The sequence below is a fragment of the Epinephelus fuscoguttatus genome, linkage group LG11, assembly GCF_011397635.1.
Source record: "Epinephelus fuscoguttatus linkage group LG11, E.fuscoguttatus.final_Chr_v1".
NCBI lineage: Eukaryota > Metazoa > Chordata > Actinopteri > Perciformes > Serranidae > Epinephelus > Epinephelus fuscoguttatus.
In genome coordinates this window covers 21,133,773-21,155,992 of record NC_064762.1, presented here as the reverse complement: position 1 = coordinate 21,155,992, position 22,220 = coordinate 21,133,773, and the positions used below count along the sequence as shown (strand labels likewise).

The 22,220-nt window shown below is 37.3% G+C and overlaps 1 protein-coding gene across 1 annotated transcript; it reads left to right on the top strand.

Moving 5' to 3' along the window:
• Positions 1-3,405: 3,405 nt before the first annotated feature.
• Positions 3,406-19,481, top strand: si:dkey-12h9.6 (macoilin). The gene is made up of 11 exons (XM_049589705.1): positions 3,406-3,925; positions 5,472-5,613; positions 5,743-5,869; positions 5,977-6,100; positions 6,437-6,615; positions 9,023-9,485; positions 9,569-9,727; positions 11,503-11,673; positions 13,933-14,059; positions 14,790-14,964; positions 16,580-19,481. Exons 1-11 carry the CDS (start codon positions 3,849-3,851, stop codon positions 16,768-16,770), a joined length of 1,935 nt encoding a protein of 644 aa, XP_049445662.1. The 5' UTR covers positions 3,406-3,848; the 3' UTR covers positions 16,771-19,481.
• Positions 19,482-22,220: the final 2,739 nt, after the last annotated feature.

Here is a 22,220-nt window from a genome sequence, read left to right as displayed (position 1 = left end):
CTCAGAGAATAGACTTTAAAGCAGCTCTGCTTGTGTACAAGTCTCTCCACGGCCTAGCACCAAAGTACATCTCTGACATGTTAGTGCTATATGAACCATCTCAGACTCTGAGGACCTCAGCGACCGGCCTCCTGCTGGTGCCCAGAGTCAGGACTAAACATGGGGAATCAGGATTCCAGTTTTATGCAGCTAAAATCTGGAACAGTCTTTCTGAAGATGTGAGACAGGCCTCTACTCTGACAATGTTCAAATCTAGGCTCAAAACAGCTCTATTTCACTGTGCATATGACTGAAAGGATCTTATCTGCACTCTTCTCTTTTAAAGTTCATTTTATAATGATTATTTATGTTTTTATTTTGTATTGTGATTTTAATGCATTTTCTTGTTCTGTAAAGCACTTTGAATTACTTTGTGTATGAATTGTGCTCTACAAATAAACTTGCCTTGCCTTGCCTTGCCTTGCCTAATATTGACATAATATGATACATGATGTAGTAAGACCGTATAGCATAAAAACATGGTAAGTTACTGTATGTAGTATGACAAAGTACTGCATAGTATGAAGTGTAATCCATAGTATCAAGTCTAATGTAACTGTAGCAACAATAATAATATAATAAGGCATAACATTGTAGAGTCTAGTAGGGAAAATCAGGCATGGTTGTAACACGGTATAGTTGTAACCCTTTATATAACTCCAGCCAAGAACGAGCTACGAATCACCGGATTCACTCCGCGCGTGCTCAGTTTAGTTCTTATTCCTCGTGAGGAATTAGCACATGTAGTGCAGACAAGCACAAACACAAGTAGGCAGACAAGTAAGCAAACACACATAAGAGTGCAAGACAAGTGCAAATACAACCAACAAACACACACATAATCTGCAATTATGTTCTAAATGTATTCACTGTAGGCTATGTTAGAACTAACACCACATCACTGAGTGTATTGTAACATTTCGCTCCTTGTGTTTGCAACTAAACCATGCATTTAACAGCTACACCAGCTACATTTAAAGGGATAGTTCTACGTTCATCTCCCCCCAGCCAGATGCCAATTTATTTAGGTTTTCTTTATTCCTTATTTCAACCTCGTGAATCAGCCAATCCTTGTCCATTGCAGTGCTTTCAATGGTAGTGACAGGAATTAAAACATAAATGGGCCATCTGCAAAATGGCCTGCTGCATTGTCCACATTCATGGACACGTCACGTCACGGGCAGGCATGAAATAATATATAATTAATAACTATATGCTATAGTATTTTGAAATAATACAAAGTATAGTGTATCCTCCTGAACCCTGTGTCCTCATATGAGATCAACACATTTAGGGTTTACTTGACCTTATACTTCATTCTGCTTAACTTAGACCTGTTGTCCTCGTTCGTGGACACTTTTTTATGCCATCTAGTGGTAGTAAGAGCACAATAATCCATGTAAAAACAAGATGGCCGCCATCTCTACCAAGTCAGTCTGCAGCCGATCCTGACACAAAAGTGAACAAGGTCCAAAACTTGATCACATTTTATGGTTGAAACTTGTTTATTTATTATTAATAAAGTTTGTAGTTTTATATGGCAACAAATTTGACCAATTTTAGCAACAGTGACAAGCTAAGACACTGTTAATTAAGAAGTACTTGTTTGAAGACACTAGGAATTTATTTTTGGGGGGAATTTAACCACAGTCACTGGGAATTAATAGTTTTTATACTTATCAGGTCCTACTGATCCCACATAGCTAGAAAACATTAAAAATGCATACCAGACAAAAATTTGGGTCTCAAGAGGATACAGCAGTGGTGGAGTGGAGGGTATGTGCAGGTATATAGGGTATACCCACCTCTTTTCTCGGCATTTACAGCACACCTACCTACCTATCAGCAAAAACAAAAAGGCATTGGAGTATATCCTCCTGAGACCTGAGCTTTTGTTTGGTATACATTTTTAATTTCTCCTAGCTATTTAGGATTAGTAGGATCTGATCAGTATAAAAAATGAATCAACGACAACCGCACGAAAGTTCCGCCCCGGTGTGCAAACTTCCATAAGAACCCATGAAATCAACTTTTATATTTTTCCGCAAGAATAATCCATGCGGATATTCACCCTCAATGAGAATGGACTATAAGGTGGAGTAAACCCCAAATGCCATCTCCTCATATGAGGACACAGGGTCTCAGGAGGATATAGGAGAGTATACCCACTTCTTCCTTTGCTGCACACTGGTATGTTAATATCACCCAAATCATCCTGTCTGCCCTTAGAAGAATTTCAGAATTGAGATACCTCACATAGATTTAATTGAGCTGTAATAAAAAAAAATATTTAACTTTTATTAATCCCCTGTGTAATTTAATGAATCGGCCTAGATTATTGTGCACCATTAAAGGAATAAATTCACTTTTATTCTACTAATGCCCAATTATGTGTGATTTACAAAAGTGCACAGAACTATCGCTGCCCTACAAAGGCAAAAGACCTTAACTCACCAGAGTGTGAAACTGAGAAAAATGACTTTAAAGTTGTTTTGTTGTCCCTCCAAATGAGTTGTAGGTAGAACATTGGCATTTTGTTTTTTTATAAATGAAGTTATTTATCCACCAAAAAAATTTAAGCTTAAACTTGACCTTTGACCCTTATTCGGAAGTTACTGTATTCTGCCTTTGCATTGTCTGCAGAACAATAATGGATCATACAAAGTCAAAAGACCTTAACTTCTATTATATTGCCCATTTGGATTTTTATCACTTTGTATAATATTTTCCTGTGATAACAATGGTTACCTTAAACTAAAATTTAGTGATTTTTGTCTAGTTAGGCTTAATATTACATAAACAGAATATTAAAAATAAAAAATAATGAGCATTTGAAGGTTGCAATAGTACATTACTGGATCATTTTAAAACCTCATCATTGTACTAATTTGAAATAAAATAACACTTTACCTCCCTCCTATTTCTTACATTTGAAAGTTACAGCTGATTTGGCTATGCCAGTAATATATAGCATTGCCCTTTGTTAAATACACTTGTTAAGTACACTGTATTGAAGTATTAAAGGTGTGTGTCAGAAGTGCAGAACTGATGTTTATTGTTCCAAAAATGACAGTAACTCATTTTCAACCCAAAATTGAAGTTAAGGCCTTTTGTCTTTGCACTGCAGTATGAATAGACGAACCATTAATAATATAATCTGTTAGTGTATTGTGCTTTTACAACCACTAGATGGCACAAAATGTGTCCACAAAGGAGGACAGCAAGTCGAAGTTATGCAGACTGAAGTGTAAGGTGCAGTAATCCCCAAAATGTAATGTCCTCATATGAGGACACAGAGTCTCAGGAGGATGTAGGGGAGTGTACCCACTTCCTCCTTAGTAACCTACCCATCTACCCAGTGGCACACCCACCTCATCAACTACAACTACACCACTTTAATGTAGTATGTAGTGGAATGAAATAATATATAATAGCAGTGATAATTATATGATATAGTATTTTGAAATATATATTACGTTTAGTGCTGCTGGCACTATTATTATTGTTGTTATATAAATAATGAATGCAGCATATATTGGGTACAGTGTGTACAGTGTGTTGTGTTGCTCCCCTCCTGCGATGAACACTTGTAGGTACAACCTCCTCTGAGCATGCGCAGAACGACCGTCCGCCGCCTGTATGTGCTCGCAGACATCATCATCACAGGTTGAGCTGCACATCCTCCTCTTCTTCCACAAGGAGGGACCTTCTTCAGCAAATCCGTGCTCCTCTTTCTGTCCCCGCCGCCGCCGCCGCTGCTGCCGCCGCGGTGTGAGAACAACCAGCACGGAGGGAGCGGAAGCCATAAGATGAAGAAACGCTATGTGGACGCGAGCAGGCTACGGAAAATGAAAAAGCTGAAAATAACGGAGAAGCTGTCTGAGAGGTAGCTAACAGCGCCGCGTCGCCTGGCTGGCTGGCGGAGGCTGCTTTTGTTGTGGTGCCTCGTCTTTGTGTAGATTTCAGCCGTCGTCATCCCGCTCTCACCTGTCTGCCTCACATCACACACATCACTCCATCTCACCGTCTCACATCTCACATCCACCCAGGCTGCTGGAGTTTGAACGCGCCTCACTGCGGGTTTAACTGCGCACACAGAGGCGTGGAGATGTTGTGCCACTTACTTCAGCCCCAAATTGTTTACAGAAAGACGGAAATCAGCAGCTGTGCGAGTTGACGTCGGCCTGCTTCTCCTCAGGCTCTTACATCTGCTTCCACACTGTCTCCTGTGTCCTCCTGTCTCCTCAATCATGCACAAATTATTCACATTTATCAAATTATAATTGTCTCTGATAATATTTACTGTATTTTCCTATTAGGCTAAAAACAGAGCAGCTCATTTTGCACATTAAAAATCATAATTTGAAGCGTCTAGACAGAGTCCAGACAAGAAAAGACCGCCTCAGGAGAAGGAAACCACTTGTTTTAATTGTGCATTGTTTCACATGAGCAAGGCAGCAAATGCAAATCTGTCAAATGTATTGTATTTTGGACAATACAAGCTGTCTTCTTTTGTTTTCATGAATTTGCAATCAAATACAGCCTACAATTCTTGCTTTTATTGTGGCACAACTTGTACTTTTGGCAGCTATAATTAAAAATACCTGTAAGATAAATTAAAATGCATTCATAATAATACAACATGTATTTGCATGTATTTGAAGAATTTCAGATACAATAGTCCTCCCTTTTGCTCGCCTTTTTCTCGTAAAGACTAAATATTGCTCTTTTGTTGTTGTGGAATAATGTTATGTGTAGAATAAAAGTGAAATAGAATAAAAAAACGCTCTTAAAGTAGCATCATAAGGCTAATTTGAGCTAATATGATGTATTTAAGCAGCTGCTCTTTCTCACTTTTTTGATAAAATAACGCTTTTTATAATTTTTTTATTGTTTATTATCTATTTAAAAATGTCCACAAGATAAATCCACTTCCACTTTATATCCGTAACAATAAAAAAGCAGGCTCTAAAAGTTGCATGTGCGATAGGATGCTGTGGTGCTCCCTCTCTCTCCTCCAGATGAAATATTGCCATGGTTACCAAACAAAGAAGGGGTGATGTGATAGCAGTCTATGGACGCACAGAACAAAGGAGGAAACCACAGCTCCTGTTTGGCTCGTGGACGCCTCGTAAAACGAATGAGGGAACAGTCATTGTTCCGTGGTGCCTCTGCCTGAAAAGGACGGACCGCAATTTTAAGACGCAGCTGCTCAATTATAGGTTCTAGCAACGTGTATCTGATTCCCAGCCTTGAATTGGCTCCTGTGTGTTTGATGCTTTGGCTCAAAGAGGCTTTGCTGTGTCCGGAAACATGTTTTTGTTTGCTAGAATCAGAACCTTGGATACAAATTTCATTCTTGTGTCCAAACTGAATGCACACACCCTCTGATGTTTGGTGTATGATAATAACAAGGATGTGTGTGTTTGCAGTGCGTACACCTTCCTGAAGTTTATGATGATGTGGACGCTGGTGCTGCTGGCAGATTTCATCCTCGAATTCAGACTGGAGTACTTGTGGCCATGCTGGCTCTTCTTCGGGAGTGTGTACACCACTTTCCACTGCCACGGGCTGGTGAGAACCCCCGCTGTGTGATTTCATATTGTGTGCCCAGACAGATGATTATGATGATTATAATCCCACAGAATGAATCCAGTGCGTTAAACTGAAATTAATGAGGGTTTTTGTGTTGTTTTTTTGCAGGTTATTTGTGTTGTTTTTGTTTGTGCTGCCTTCACTCTGGACATCTTTTGTTTAATTTTTGTTCCTTTGCACTGGCTGTTCTTTGTGGCCAGCACCTATGTGTTGTTCAATTACATATGGCACACAGGTGAGTATGTGGATTAGTCACATTTTAATTAAATAAGCAGTGATTCTATTTTGATGGATATTCTTTCCTTCACTTCACATCTAATTTTAAAAAATATTTTCCTGCAGAGAAAGGCATCTGCATATCAACGGTGTCCCTGTGGATCCTGCTTGTGTACACAGAGGCTTCACTTCGACTCAAGGACCTTAAAACCTCTCATGCCAACCTGTCTCATCTTTTTGCTGCACACTGGTATGTTAATATCATCCTGTCTGCCCTTAGAAGAATTTCAGGATTGAGATATCTCACATAAAATTAATTGGGCTGTAATTAAAAAATATGAAACTTTTATTAATCCCCTGTGTGACGTAATGAATCGGCCTAGATTATTGTGCACCATTAAAGGAATAAATTCACTTTTATGCCACTAGCTAATCACACAAATCATGTGTGATGTAGAAATGTGCACAGAACTATGAATAGATGAACCATTAATATATAATCTACTAGCCAAGATGTGTTAGTATCTTTTTAATGTGGCACAGATATTCTAACTGTGCCTTTTCCCCCCTTTGTATTCACATTCAGCATTGGATATCCTGTGGTGTATCTGGGGTTCGATGCCACCTGCTACTTCACTAACATTTTCAAGCTGCGCATACAGAAAGCCGTGCAGAGCGAGAATGACTTCCACATGCACCTCCTGCAGCACTCGCTCCCTCCAGGCCTGCAGGTTTACCCCAAGACGGGCACAGATGGCAGCGGCAGTGAGTCTTCTGCATCGTCTATTAATACACACGCGTGTCTACCATTCTTACACTCTGCAGGATGTTCCTAATTTATGAGATCAGAGGTTTGGCATTCTTTTGTTTGTGTGATCGCTTAAAGTAGCTACTCAGTCCCACTGTGTTTATTCCAAGTGAACAGTTGGAGAGACCCACCAGAGAAACTGGGTGTTAAGAACAACAATTATAAAAGTGAAAATGCTGGTTTGTTATTAATATTCAAGTGAAATCCTCTAGATTTTTTTCACACTTCTATTAATACAACTATATGTCATTCACAGACTCTCCAGGCAATTAATGCTGAGCAGATCCCTGCAGAGATTTATGTAACATTTAAAGAGAAAGTCGATTTCCGGAAATGAAGGAATTCTTACTTCCTTTTTCATCCAAGTGAAAATGATGACATCACTAAAGTAGCAGCAAATATTTCACACAGACAACCAGTTTCTTTTCCAACATGGAAGTGTCTGCAGTAGGGCAGCAAATTCTCACATTTAAAAAGCTGGAACCTCTGAATGTTTGACATTTTTGATAGAAAAATAGCTAATGATTAATCAGTTATCAGAATATGTAGTTGGCAAACATTAAACATTAGACATGAATGGTAACATTTCAACAAAGAAAATAAGTGTAATATCCCCAACCCTGGCAGGAAGAAAAATAAATAAAGTAATTAATAAATAAAATAAATAAGTAATCTAAAATATAAAAGTAAGAATAATAAAAGTAGATAAATAAATAAGACCCTTCATTTACTTTAATAAATGACAAAGAAAAGCAGCAAATTCTCTCTTTTAAGAAGCTGGAACCACTAAATGTTTGATGTTTTCAATTTTAAAAAAAAGCTAATGATTAATCACTTATCACAATATGTTGTTGGCAATTAAATAAATTTATAAATAAATGAATTTAATAAATAATAAATAAATGAATAATTTTTTTTTATTGAGTTTTAAAACATTAAATGTGAACAATAACATTTCAACAAAGAAAATGAATATAATATCCCCAACCCTGACAGGAAGAAAAAAAATTGAATAGAATGAATAAATAAAACAAAATAAAATGAAATAAAATAAATCAATAATTAAAATAAATAAGTAACTACTAAAAAAATAATAATAAAAGTACACAAACGAATTAAAGAAAAAATAATTTGCAAAAAGCTTCAAATTATTCAAAATCATGAGTCTCCAAGAAGTCCATATAAGGGCTCCACAACCTAATAACGTTCTTGTCCTTCTTTATTAGCATATATGTCCGTCTCTCCAAAGCTAGACAGGCTGTCAGTTCCCTTGTCCTCATTCCAATGGAAGGTGTATCCATATTCTTCCATAAAAGTCCAGTTATCCTTCTGGCTTGTAAAAGTCCAAACTCAATAAGCAGCGGCTGCTGCTAAGTTACAACAGGGTCCTCAGGGTGTATTCTCAATATACAGAGTTTGGCACATAAAGGAACTTCCTTTCCAATTACAAGGCTACTTCACATCGATATCTGGGATATTAGGGAACAACCGACTTAACCTGCTGGGTGTAAAATGGGTTTTTGCAGTAGCCTTTTATATTGTAATAGCTTAAATTTTGTGTAAATAGATTGGGTTTGGGCCTTAAAACAAGCCATTTCCCAGTCTGCTTCATGAATGTCCTCCTTTATATCAGCTCTTCATGCCTCCAGCTTTTTGCAAGGATGAATCTCTTGAATATGTTAAGAATAGCTCATTGAACAAAGAAAACTGACCTCTACCATTTATGTGGGATAAAGTTAATTCCAGTGAGGTTGCTGTTAATCTGTATAAACCGATATCTGCATATGTATGTAGAATCTAAAGGCAACAGGACTAGATTTTGGTTTTGTTTGTAGTCTGAAACATATTGACCAATCATGTTTAAATGGCAGGTAAATAATACATGTGAAGGGGCAAAAGACATTAGCCGAAATGCAGTTTCGGAACCCATCATCGTCTAAAGAATGATTTAGCTTTATATTAGCTTAATTAAATTTATCTGTTTATAGAGATTAGTCGAATTGACCTGTGCACAGAAGAGAGGGTTTTTGCCAGCATCTTCCGAAATATTGGCTACAGGAGCATATAATCGTCAGACTGATGACTGATGGTTTCCGAGATCGGTTTGTTGTTGGTATGTGGCAGTACAACAAAACGCGAACTGCATCGTTTGCTGGTAGAAATACCAAAAACGGTCAGATAGGGAAGTAATACATATGAGTCCATCCAGCTTAGGGGAAACGTTTTGAATGCAGCAAATCTTTATATTACTTAAATACAACAAACTGTGAACTGTTGCCACTGTTGTTTACACCAAAGACAGCAGAACTAAAATCATAGCAGAGTGATGATATTGACATTTTTTGTTTTTGCTTATACTCACAGGCTCTAAATGGAAGATAAAGCCTGAGTCGACTCAGTATCAATGTCAGAACGGTGCTGTCATGGCCCACGATGAGGTGCACACCATGGACTGCCTCCAGATTCGCAGCGAGGAAAGAGCGACAGAGAAAGGAGCACAGGAAGTGAGGTCAGTTGAATCAAACCGGCGGCCGTTATCATCCAAAACTGGTGAGTCCAGAGATCTGCTCCACTCTGGGGCAGGAGGACCAGAATCCTCCACACCCCCAGAAAATCTACCTCAAGATGAGCAAGGGAGCAAAGCCACACGGGCGGCTAAAAGCTCCTCACCAAAAGCCCGCAGAGGCAGCACGAACACTCCTTCGCCACCTGCGGGGAGGACTGAGAAGAAGCAGAGATCCAGCTCAAAGACAGTCAGCCCCAACCGGGATGTAACGGAGAAGAGCGCCACAGCAGCTCAGAACCACCACACTGAACAGATGACCAGGTATGCAGCTTTTAACTTGAGTTTGAAACTAGGCATGTGAAGGTGAAGTCAGTGCTTAAAAACCTGCCTTTGTTATCTTTCAGGCTGGAGCAGGAGCTGAGGAGGCTGAAGGGTGAGCTGCAGGTGAGCAGGCAGAGTGAGCAGGAGCTGCGAAGTCACATCTGCAACCTGACTAACAGCGAGAGGAGCCTGAGACCAGAGGTTTCCCTGCTCAGACAGTCCAACATGCTGCTTCAGAGCAAGTGAGTCACCCCTCAGATCCACTGCTGAGAGCTCTTTGGCTCCTTCTGTGGGCTGGTTTACACATTACATCAGGCTATAAATAAAAAGTAAGACAGGGATGAATGCATGCAGAAATGCTGCTAGCACTGTGCTTATCTGTGTGACAGCAAACTGTTTGTGGGCTGATGTTTTAATCTTCACAAGGATAGATTGATCTCTTTTTAAAATGGAATTACCATCGAATGAAGTCATATTTCAAGTTAGGTAAGGAAAGGTAAACTTTAATGTCCCAGAGGGGCAATTTGAGATACAGACAGTAGTCATGAGTACATCAAAACAGAGCAATACATAACACAGTATCCAGTATCACACACTGTCGGTATGGACATTAATGGTCACTGCTGGTTAAGGTGAGTGATAGCTGATGGGACAAAGGACGATCCGTAACGCTTAGTGCTGCATTTAGGCCCTTCTGTGCAGAGTTTGCATGTTCTCCCCATGTCAGCGTGGGTTTTCTCCAGGTACTCCAGCTTCCTCCCACAGTCCAAAGACATGCAGGTTAACTGGTGACTCTAAATTGTCTGTAGGTGTGAATGTGAGCGTGAGTGGTTGTCTCTATGTGTCAGCCCTGTGATAGTCTGGTGACCTGTCCAGGGTGTACCCTGCCTCTGTCCCACCCACTGTCAGCTGGGATAGGCTCCAGCGCCCCACAACCCCGAGCAGGATAAGCGGTTACGGAACAATGAATGAATACATTTTTTACTACGTTTACATGCACTACATGTTCCAGTTTTTGCTCTTATTATGAAAAAGACAGTTTTCCTACTAAGCTGATTACATGGCTAATGGAAATAAATATTCCACTAATATTCCTGTTTACCTGCAGCGATGCGTACTCCGATTAATGCTCCCCAGCATGGCGATTTTCACATCAAAATATGGAGAAGTAAAACAGCTGGAGCTGCTTGTGCTGTTTTGTTTCTATGCATTGTGATAGGATTTTTGCAAGGTTTCCTATCGGTGGCGGACATATTAGTGTGCAAACACAGCCTCCCTGTTTCAGTCCTTCAACGTCCTTCTAGAAAAGATACTTGTGCATATCCAAAAACCCATTCATATCCAAGTCTTTTATGATGTTAAAAAGTAGGTGTGTTTCTTCCTCCAACTATATATGTGTTATAAATGGGTTTTTCTTTTGGGCTTCTCTACCCCAGCATTGCAACCTCTTGGGAACCACTGGTTTACATGACCTGTATCACATTCAGACTATTGTCATATTGAGAACAGCAGGGGAATATTAATGTGCATGTAAACATACTCAATGTGATTAAATTTCCTGTGTAATTAGTCCATTTCTCCTTGTTATGTAACAGTAAAAATGTGACTCCACAGTTTTATCTGAAAACAGATTAGTACTCTAAGCATACTGAAAAACCTATGCTCTAAAGATGTGCTTCCTTACGTAGTCTGTCCAATTGCAGATGAACTATCAACACATGTAACACGTCAAACCCACATCCAGCAGTCAGAGGCTTTAAATCTTGTCTGCGATGAGCATGTTATGCACAGCTTTGATCAGCGCCGCCAGTTCTGATAAGACATACTCCAGTTTTTAAAGCAAGGTGCTCTCCAGTGACTACAAGGCTGACGAGAAACACATTTAACATCCTCTGTCTGTTTTTGAGGCACTCTGAAGTTAATCTCTAACAAGTCTATTTAGATGTGGCAATAACCCCACTTATTCATGGTTTTATTTTTGACATTATGTAAAGTGAGTTTAATGCTCTTCCTTTAGGATTCTGTGTCTGACTAAAACCAAGCAGAGGGACAAGCAGAGCAGTGCGATGCTGGAGAAGAAGACCAGAGCAGAGACGGAGGCCAGACTCTCTTTTGAGAAACAGTTGGCTGAGCTTCAGGCTCAGAAACTGGAGGAAGCAGCCAGCACAGCACGGAGTCTAACAAACAGGTAAATCACACCTAGCAAAAATTTAAAAAAAAAAAAAAAAAAAAAAAATTAAATTCCCTCTTACTGAGTTGGCTTTGTGCCTGGAAAGTAATGTTTCATCTGCATTTGTTTGTATGCTACTGAGTATAATTAAACACTGCTGTGAGCGTATGGTCAAACATTTGATCAAGTAGTTTGAATTATGCTTTTTTTACTGTCTTGCCGTGAGTTTGACGAGAACATCGATACCACACTCATATCTGTATGTTCACTGTGTTGACGCTGGAACTAGCAGCTTATTAGCTTAGCTTAGCATTAAGACTGGAGACGGGGAAACAGCTAGCCTGGCTCCGTTCAAGGTTAAGAAAATCTGCCTACAAACATCTTTAACACTTACTAATTAAAACATTAATGTATGATTTTTTTAATCCATACACACGTGGTTTCACTGTAGGTTTTTGTTTTTATGCTTTGGTTTTTGAATGCCTTAAAACAAACAATATAAGTTAATCAGTGAGCTTTGGAGGTGCTAGTAGGTGATACTGTTGCCTTTGGACAGAGCCAGGCTAGCTCTTTCTGTCTGGTTCCAGTCTTTGTGCTAAGCTAAGCTAAGCTAAGCTAAGCTAACTGTAACCTTATATTGAAAGCCCATCAAGCGGCAACCTCTGAGTCTGACAAGTGAAGTCAATGCCTTACACCTGCGTTCTCTCTAATGGCCAGAGGCGGGCGACTCCACCGTTTGCAAATAGGAGTCCAATTGTATAGAAGTCTGAGAAAATCACCTGAATTCTCAATCGATTTATTACCTCATTAAACATTTTCCTAAAGCATTTATGGTGTTGAACACCAGTTTCAAGTCTTCTCAAATACAGCGTGGTGTTTATTTAGTAAATGATCGTCCCATCTAGGCCACATCCACACTTTTTTTCATTGAAAATCAATAACTGTTGTTAAATTAATGCCTAGTGTTCACACTATTCCAGCGTTCTGGTCCGCCTTAAACAGAGATGTTCAAAAAACGCTGCTGATCCCGCTGTAGTTTGAAAACTCTGTGGTTGTGTTTTAGTGCGGACGGGCAAAAACTGAGACTTGTGGAAACTATGACACAGACGTTGGCATTTCCTTCTCGATTGGCTCTTAACAGTCACAATGTGTCAAGCCAGAACATTACAGCTAAGCCTAAATACCTTTTGTGATTTAATCCTTCTTGTGTGGGTCATGTTAGTCCTTTCCCATTGCCATGGCTTCCCCTGGTCATGAATAATGCTCCCCGTTCTGCAGCAGTATCTCGCCATATCTGCTTTGTATCAACCACCAATCTATTTTTTGCCGCCTTGACTGCCTTATACTCGTGGGTTGTTTTTTTTTTTTCAGTGACAGTACCACCCTGTTGTCAGTCCTCTTACTTCTCACCATCTCTGTAGTATTTTCTTTAACAAAGCAACCAACTGCAGGGTTGACAATCTGCTTCCTGTTGCAAATCGTGCATGCCTTTCAAATATGGACAGATTAATTCTGAAATGGTGCTAAAATGCCCGTGTGCACAGAGAACTTTTTTCATTTTAACCCAGCGTTAGTGTGGCCCTAGAGGAATATAGACAATAAAGCAGGGTCTGCTTTAGGGCCGCGGTTCCCCATTGGTCAAGCCAGTTCGCTGTCTCTGTCAAGTAGCAGTCAGTCACTCAACCAGCAGCACGAAACGGCACTTCAAAATAAAAGCTCTGTGCCAGAAATTCACTGTTGTTGTCACATTCACCCTCCACTTTTGGACTGCGACCCACCATTTGATAACCACTTCTTTAGAGTGTGGCTACCTTGTGACTGACAGGCCGCTACCACAGCAGTGTCCTCAGGTTCTTAGTCAGACCCCCTCCATCCTCGCTCCTCCACAGCTCCACCCTCTTGTCAAAATATTGTCACCTCTGGCTCCAAAAAAACAAGATGGCGACGACCAAAATGCCAACTGCAGGCTTCAAAACAGTAGTCCACGAACCAATAGGTGACATCACGGTGGCTACGTCCATTTTTTCAGTCTCTAATACAGATGTGACAGTGGTTAATCTTCTCATCTAAGTCATGGCAAGAAAGTGAAAAAGCCTTTTCCCCAAAATGTCGAACTAGTCCTTTAAAGCTCACATGACACTTTCACAGACTGTATTTTCTTGCATGTTATATAACCGTCTTTATAAACAACAAATGAACTGTCATGTTTCTTTCTGTGTAAACTGGTCTTCATCTCCAATGAACGCCCTCTGTTATTTTCTCCATCTCCTACACCAGGCAGGAACACTGTGAAACCCAAATGTTAAGGAAAAGAGTTAAAGATCTAGAGACAGAGTACAAACAACTACAGCTGGAGTGTCAAGTCAAACAGAGTCGTGTGGTAGAGCTAGAGAGTGATGTTGAGGTATCTTTTTACACTTCTTGGGAATGACCTTATGAGTTTAAGTGTCTGTGAGTCTCCAGTGGTTCAGTACTTGGTTGTCCTCAGTTTGGTCATGTAGTCATTTTGCTGTTTGATTTCTCTGTCTGTAATGCTTTGTGTTTGTAAGATCTGTTAGAAAACTGAATCGTTCATTGGGACCATTTAGTGTTTTTAATCTGTTTTATTTTGGCCTGCAGTCAACATGTTGCACTTTGTCATCATATCAGTATGCAGTAATATTGTATGGTTGTTTTTGTCTTGACATCAGGTGTGTACATTGTTGTACTGTGTGGTATTTGATTTCATTTTAGTGACATACTCTCCATGAAGCATGCCACAACAAAAGCCAGGTCTTTCATAAAAACATTGCACTGCTTTAATGAAGGTTTCCGAGTCCAGGCCACCTCCCTCAAAATGTTCAAAGTCACTGTTAACACAGAAAGAATCATCCCTCAGATTATAATATCTAATATAATGTGCAGCTCTCATGTTTTTTGAATGGCTGGCCACTTCATCATGGAAACTGTTTTCTTTGTGGTGCATTGGTTTCCTAAGTGAATGAACAAGTGAATGAATAATTGAATGAACCAAAACACAAATTAAAAGATCAACAACTCAGGAAACCAAAGCACCGACTCCCTCAGGTGTTCGTCACACACAGCTGATCGATGTTTTACTCTTGTTCTTACTGTTGATGTGTTTCTGGACTCAGGCTTTGGGGAAGTACCGCTGTGTGGAGAAAGAGACGGACATGCTGCTGTCCACTCTGTCAGCCATGCAGGAGAAGGCTCAACATCTGGAGTACAACCTGAGCGCAGAGACTCGCATCAAACTGGACCTGTTCTCAGCTCTGGGAGACGCCCGCCGACAGCTGGAAATCGCTCAAGGTTCCCCGTTTCTCTTTACACCTCTGTCATCACCCTGTGCAAACTCATTTTATGTTCTTGTGTGTCTGACGTGTCTGTGGTGTGTGACCTACTGCCTCAGCTAAAAAGGTCACTGTGTGTTTTTACTCCTGTTTTGTTTGTTCATGAGTCTGATGCTAATGGCTGAGATATCCTGTAAACAAATTAGACCGTTATTTTAATTCAATCATGGACCAGGGAACAAGTGATGAGTTTTTGGTGGAAATCTGAATCCAGGAGCACCACCATGTGGCCATGAAGCACTTTATATTTTGGCTCCATTTAACTGTGGGCTTGCAATAACTTTTGTCATATAGTTGGATTTTTTTATGACATTTTTTATGGTATACTATTCTAGGATATTTTTATTACATTTTTTTGTGATATACTATAATATGACCTTTTTAAATTACATTTTTATGGCATAATATACCATTCATTTTTTAGGGCATTTTTATAACGTACTATACTATGACATTTTTGATTATTTTTTAATCATATTAAACTAAGACTTTTTTATTTATTTTTATATAACTTGCTATACTTATACCTTTTTATTTATTTTTATATGACATACTATACTATGAATTTTTTTATTAAATTATTATTTAAATTAAATATTATCTGACATAGTGTACTATGACTTTTATGTTAACTTTTTTTATGAGGAATTATACTATGACATATTTAAGTTTTATGACATACTAAACCATGAAATATTTTTAATGAAAAACTATATCATGACCTTTTTTTTTTTTTTTTAGCCTTAACTCTAACGAAAAAATTAAAAACCAAATTTAATATTTGACATTTTTTATGACATACTGTACTATTACTTTTTTTTATCAAGTTTTGTTATGACATACTAGGACATTTTTTATTATATTTTTATTACATATTATACTATTATACTACCATTTTTCGACACACTATAGTATGACTTTTTTTGACTTTACATGCTATTATACTTTTTTTGTTTTGTTTTGGGGTTTTTTTTACATTTTTTATGGCATATTATTTTAATTTTGAAAAATGTTTTATTACATACTAAACTGTATTTTAATGGCATTTCTTATGATGTGCTATACTTTGATATATTTTTTTCTTTACATAGTATACTGTGACTTTTTTCATTACGTTTTTAAGGCCTCTGTACTGGCAAAAACCCTGACTGGGTCAAGTTCCATCTATTTCATTCTCATGGAAATCTCTAATTGTGACATACTACGTTATGTTTTTTTAAATTACATTTTTATGGCATACTATACTGTGACATTTTTTGGAATATACTGTAGTATGACTGACATTTTTGTGGACTTTTTCATGGTATACTATACTATGACTTGTTTATGAATTCATAATATATTGCAGCATTGGTAAAGATGTTTGGTCATTAAGAAGAGTTGAACTCAGAGACAGTTACTGTATGGACTTTGCATCAGGGTAGTTTTTACAGCTGGGAAAACATGAGGGAAGGGAATAACTCCTAAGAATCCAGGTTTTCACACATTATAGTTTAAAAAATGACTTGAATATAATGAATTGCTGCCTCTTGCAGTATTCCCTCACTCATGTATTACCTTTGTTTGTCTGACAGATAAAGTGATGAAGCAGGATCGGGAGATAAAGGAGATGAAGCAGAAGATCGCAGAGGTCATGGCCGTCAGTCCCGGCGTATCTTACATGGCTCCTCGGCCTCCGGTGCCGCAGTATCTCACCAAGTTAATCAACTCTGAGCGCTACATGCTGAATCCACGAGCACTGATGTACCAGTGTCTGAAGAAATAACAGTCTGTCATCGCCTTTTCGTGATCCTCAGACCCCTCCATCTTTAAACATCAGGGGAAGAAGAGGCTAATGGATTTTATCACAGAGCTAAATGACACCACAAAGTCATCTACTTCCAGCCATGAGTGGAACCAGAACGAGCCTCCAATAGTTGAATGCCTTTTGCTGCACTGATGGTGCTAACTTTACATTATCATCTGTTTTACCTGTTTCCTCTCACATCGAGGGTCGAAGAGTTTCACTCCAAAATGATATGCAGAGCTGCTGGAGGCACAAGTTTTTATGTAAAGATACCCTCGTCCTGACAGCATCAGAGAAAAGCACAACATGTCTTTAAAATCAGACCCTGTAGATCTGTCTAAGCAAATGATTTCTGGATATGTAAGTTTAAAATGTACAAGGAGGTAAATCATGCCACCCTGCAAACCTATTATCTTACTGAGGGCAGCTTTAAAAGGTTGATTAACTAGGGACAGTATATTTCCTGGTGTTACGGTAAAACTACACACTCAAAATGTCGTTATGAAAAATATTCAAGATTTTAGGGACTATAATAACTTTCCTTTTAATTATACAGAATGATCTTGATCTGCAGGGACGTTGACTAATGAATTCAAAATAACATTTTTTAAATCTTGTTTGTTCTTAGTTTATCTTAGAACAAATTAATCTAATAAACCTTCTTCACAGCAGACATTTTGACTTGTCATAAGAAAGCACAGATGTTAATGATAAGTTTAACAAAGGCTCTGTTCTATTTAAATGTCCGACTAAGCCATGACAGCGAGCCAGCATTAACAGTACCATGGACGCTAAAACTGAAGCAGCTAAATGGAATTCAGCCATCATTCATTTCTGTTTGACACGTCAAAAGCCCCGTTTCCACTGAGCAGTACGGTGCAGTTTAGTTCGGTACTGTTTCCACTGCAGAAAGTTGTGGATGGTACCAATGGAACCGTTTCGTACCGTCCCCATTTTCGTCCCCCCTCTGTTGGGGTACCTAGCACACAGATCTGGTCTCAAAAAGTGGAGCTGTGAACACTGCAGTCTGTTGATTGGTAAATAGCGGACAGTCACTCTGCTCATGGCTGTGTTGATATTATAATCCTCACTCAGAGAAGAAAAAAGCATCGTGGAGCGTAGTTCCTGTGGGCTACAGCAACACTAAACCCCTGAGCTTGCCTGAGAAGGACTGAATGCACAAACCTGCTATTTTTAAATATCCCATGGAGAGAGACTCTCACTGCACCCTGTTCTATTTTGTTCTGAAAATAACGGTGTGCAGCCTCGTTCTGTGGACGATAAACAAGGTGCAGACGCTCCATCTATGAGGAAACACAGTGAGTGTTGGACGGAGCAGTGAGTGACAACAACCCCACCCACATTTAAGAGTACTGTTTGTGGTGGAAACGCTAGGGTCTGGGTACCATGTCTGAAGGGTTACTTTTGGTTCCAAAGGTACCATACTGAAAGTGTTTGGTAGAAAGGGGGCTGAACTGTCTCTTGTGAAAAAGGCCTGTAAAAATCTGATGATGTCATGCTGCAGTGGATTTAGTAAAAAGTTTTCCTTTGGACTGAATACTACTCACTGAAGTCTAAATATGAATATACGTGATAATATTGAATTATCCCCAAAGCATAGTTAGTTGTGTTTATGGACTACTTTTAAATTTAAGGATAAAATAAACCTTTATTCAATGAAACACAAATATTAGGTCCAAACAATATTCTATTTGCAATTTTCTCAAAGCATAAATATAATTTATTAATTAACTTTAACATATGCTGAGTTTTAAGGAAAGTATGTCTGTGACTGTAAATAGTGGATTAAGATTATTTGAATTGTGCTGAAATTCAGAAGATGAAAGTCATCAAAATCAGACTTTTAAAATCTAAGATGTGTTTTGGAATGAGACCCTTCAGAGTTGTGGACATTTTGATGTCACAGGTGTCATATTTGTGCAAAGCTTCCCAGCTGCAATATGGAAGTTTCTTGAGAACAGTTTGCAGCGATGAAGATAAAGTTGAGGAGAAGATTATCTCTTTCAACTGACAGCTAACAGCTACATTTGGCAGCTCTCGGCTCAAGAAGGGCAAACCTCTGGAAAAGAGATACAGTGTGAAGAAGTGGACTGAGTGTTTCCACTTCGTTTGCCAGAATCAGACTTCGTCCACGAGTCAAAGTGGAGTTGTGAATAACAAGGAATGGTGTTGACCAAACATGGTTCATGAATTTAATTACTGTGCCTATATACATTACTTTCAAACTGGGAAGTAAAAAAACAAATTTAATGTGAAAGAGTAATGTGTTTGAATTGAAGTGCTATGTACTGTTTTTGTAGTTTTTTGTTTGTTTTCTTTCTTTCTTTCTTTCTTTCTTTCTTTCTTTTTTAATTCACTGTACAGAATTGAAAATATCCACACAGCTGAAAAACACTCATGAACTGGATGTCACCATTTTGGTAGCTTTTTATTTAGAGTGTGTTTCTAGAGTGTTTTATATCAAAAATATTTTTTAGTCTTGCTGTACTTTTATTATACTGCTGTAATTTTGTACGGCACTGTGTTTGTCAGCATGAAATGTGTTTTATTCAACAGTTATTTGAGCACACATTGTGACTTTAAGTATGTACATGAATATACTTGTACAAGGGCTACAGTTTCTTAAAATTTTGAACAAATAACTCCAACAGTGATGCTCTGAGGGTACAGATCACACTCTGATACACCCGAAAGGGTTTTTTGTATAAATAATTTAAATAATTGAACTTTGTCTCATTCGTGTGTGTCTGTACATTTTTTTATTTTTTTTTTTATAAATCATAATCCAAAATGTACCTTTCTTTTTGCAATAGAAACAACAAAATTAGATTATTTTTGTTACATAAATTAATGTTTTAGCCTAAAGTCGGTGAAACTCTCCAGAAAAGAAAACATTTTCTGTTGTGACAAGTACTTTTTCTTCTTTCCTAAATTGTTCCACATAGATGCATCCTGAACAGTTTAAGGTGGGACTCCTTTTAGAAGTCTAGATATAAAGCAAAGAAATATTTTTACCTCAGGAGGATGCACTTAAGGAGCACTTAAGCTTGTCATTAAAAAGGTCATGATAGAGGATGTCATAAAAAATGTGATATAAAAGTAATCGTATAGTATGTCATAAAAAGTCATGAACAAAACACCATAGTGTAGTATATGGTCAAAAATAATGAAAAAACGTCATAGTATAGTATGTTGTTGAAAATTATAAATAAAAGTCATAGTATAGTATGTCATCAGAAATAATGAAAAAACATCATAGTATAGTATTTTGTCAAAAATCATGAAAAAACATCATACTATAGTATGGCGTCAAAAATCATTCAATCAATGTCATAGTATAGTATGTCGTCCGAAATCATGAAAAAACGTCATAGTACAGTATGTCGTCAGAAATAACTGAAAAAAAGTCATAGTATAGTATGTTGTCAGAAATCACAAAAAAACGTCATAGTATAGTATCTTGTCAAAAATCACGAAAAAGGTCACAGTTTAGTGTATCCCCAAAAATCATTCAATAAATGTCATAGTATAGTATATCATCAAAAATTATAAATAAAAATCATAGTATAGTATGACGTCAAAAACCATGAAAAAGCATCATAGTATAGCATGTCGTCAAAAATAATGAAAAAACATCATACTATATTATGTCATAGTATAGTAGGTTGTCAAAAATCACGAAAAGGTCATAGTATAGTATGTCCCCAAAAATCATTCAGTAAATGTCATATTATAGTATGTGGTCAAAAATGATAAATAAAAGTCATAGTATAGTATGGCGTCAAAAATCACAAAAAAAAGTCATAGTATAGCAAGTCGTCAAAAATAATGAAAAAACATCATACTACAGTATGTCGTCAAAAATCATGAAAAAAAGTCATAGTACAGTATGTTGTCAAAAATCATTCAATAAATGTCATAGTATAGTATGTGGTCAAAAATGATTAAAAAAAACCCTGTCATAGTATAGTATGTCGTCGAAAATTATAAATAAAAGTCATAGTATAGTATGGCGTCAAAAATCATTCAATAAATGTCATAGTATAGTATGTGGTCAAAAATGATTAAAAAAAACCCCATCATAGTATAGTATGTCGTCGAAAATTATAAATAAAAGTCATAGTATAGTATGGCGTCAAAAATCATTCAATAAATGTCATAGTATGGTATGTCGTCGGAAATAATGAAAAAACGTCATAGTATAGTATGTAGTCCAAAATCATGAAAAAACATCATAGTATAGTATGTCGTCCAAAATCGTGAAAAAACGTCATAGTATAGTATGGCGTCAAAAATCATTCAATAAATGTCATAGTATAGTATGTCGTCAGAAATAATGAAAAAACGTCATAGTATAGTATGGCGTCAAAAATCATTCAATAAATGTCATAGTATAGTATGTCGTCAGAAATAATGAAAAAACATCATACTATAGTATGTCGTCCAAAATCGTGAAAAAAGGTCACAGTATAGTATGTTGTATGAAATCATGTCATCAAAAAAATGTCACAAAAAGTCATAGTATAGTATGTGATAAGAAATGCAATAAAAAAGTCATTGTATAATATTTTGTCAAAAATAATGAAAAAAAGTCATTGCATAGAATGACTTCAAAACATCATTAAAAATATCAACGTATAATATGTCAAAAAAAAAAAAAAAAGTCATAATATAGTATGTCGTCCGAAATCATGAAAAAACATCATACTATAGTATGTCATCAAAAATCATGGAAAAAAAACGTCATTGTATAGTATGGTCAGAAATCATGAAAAATTGTCATAGTATAGTATGTCGTCAAAAATTATGAAAAAACATCATAGTATAGTATCTGGTCAAAAATCGTGAAAAAACGTCATAATATTGTATGTCGTCAGAAATCATGAAAAACATCATACTATAGTATGTCATCAAAAATCATGACAAAAAGTCATAGTATATTATGTCGTCAGAAATCTTAAAAAAGTCATAGTATAGTATGTCGTATGAAATCATGTAATTAAAAAAAAATGTCACAAAAAGTCATAGTATAGTATGTGATAAGAAATGCAATAAAAAAGTCATTGTATAATATTTTGTCAAAAATAATGAAAAAAGTCATAGTATAGAATGACTTCAAAACATCATTAAAAATATCAACATATAGTATGTAAAAAAAAAGTCATAGTATAGTATGTCGTCCGAAATCATGAAAAATGTCATAGTATAGTATGTCATCAAAAATCATGAAAAAAAACCTCATCATAATATAGCATGTGGTCAGAAATCATGAAAAAACGTCATAGTATAGTATGTCATCCAAAATGATGAAAAATTGTCATAGTATAGTATGTCGTTAAAAATCACGAAAAAACATCATAATATAGTATGTTGTCAGAAATCATGAAAAAACGTCATAGTATAGTAAG

Excerpts from the sequence above, each read along its gene's own strand:
- si:dkey-12h9.6 (XM_049589705.1), top strand. The coding sequence starts at position 3,849 with ATGAAGAAACGCTATGTGGACGCGAGCAGGCTACGGAAAATGAAAAAG. Across the intron at positions 5,870-5,976 it reads CAATTACATATGGCACACAG|AGAAAGGCATCTGCATATCA; the intron begins GTGAGTATGTGG and ends ATTTTCCTGCAG. Across the intron at positions 6,616-9,022 it reads GGGCACAGATGGCAGCGGCA|GCTCTAAATGGAAGATAAAG; the intron begins GTGAGTCTTCTG and ends TTATACTCACAG.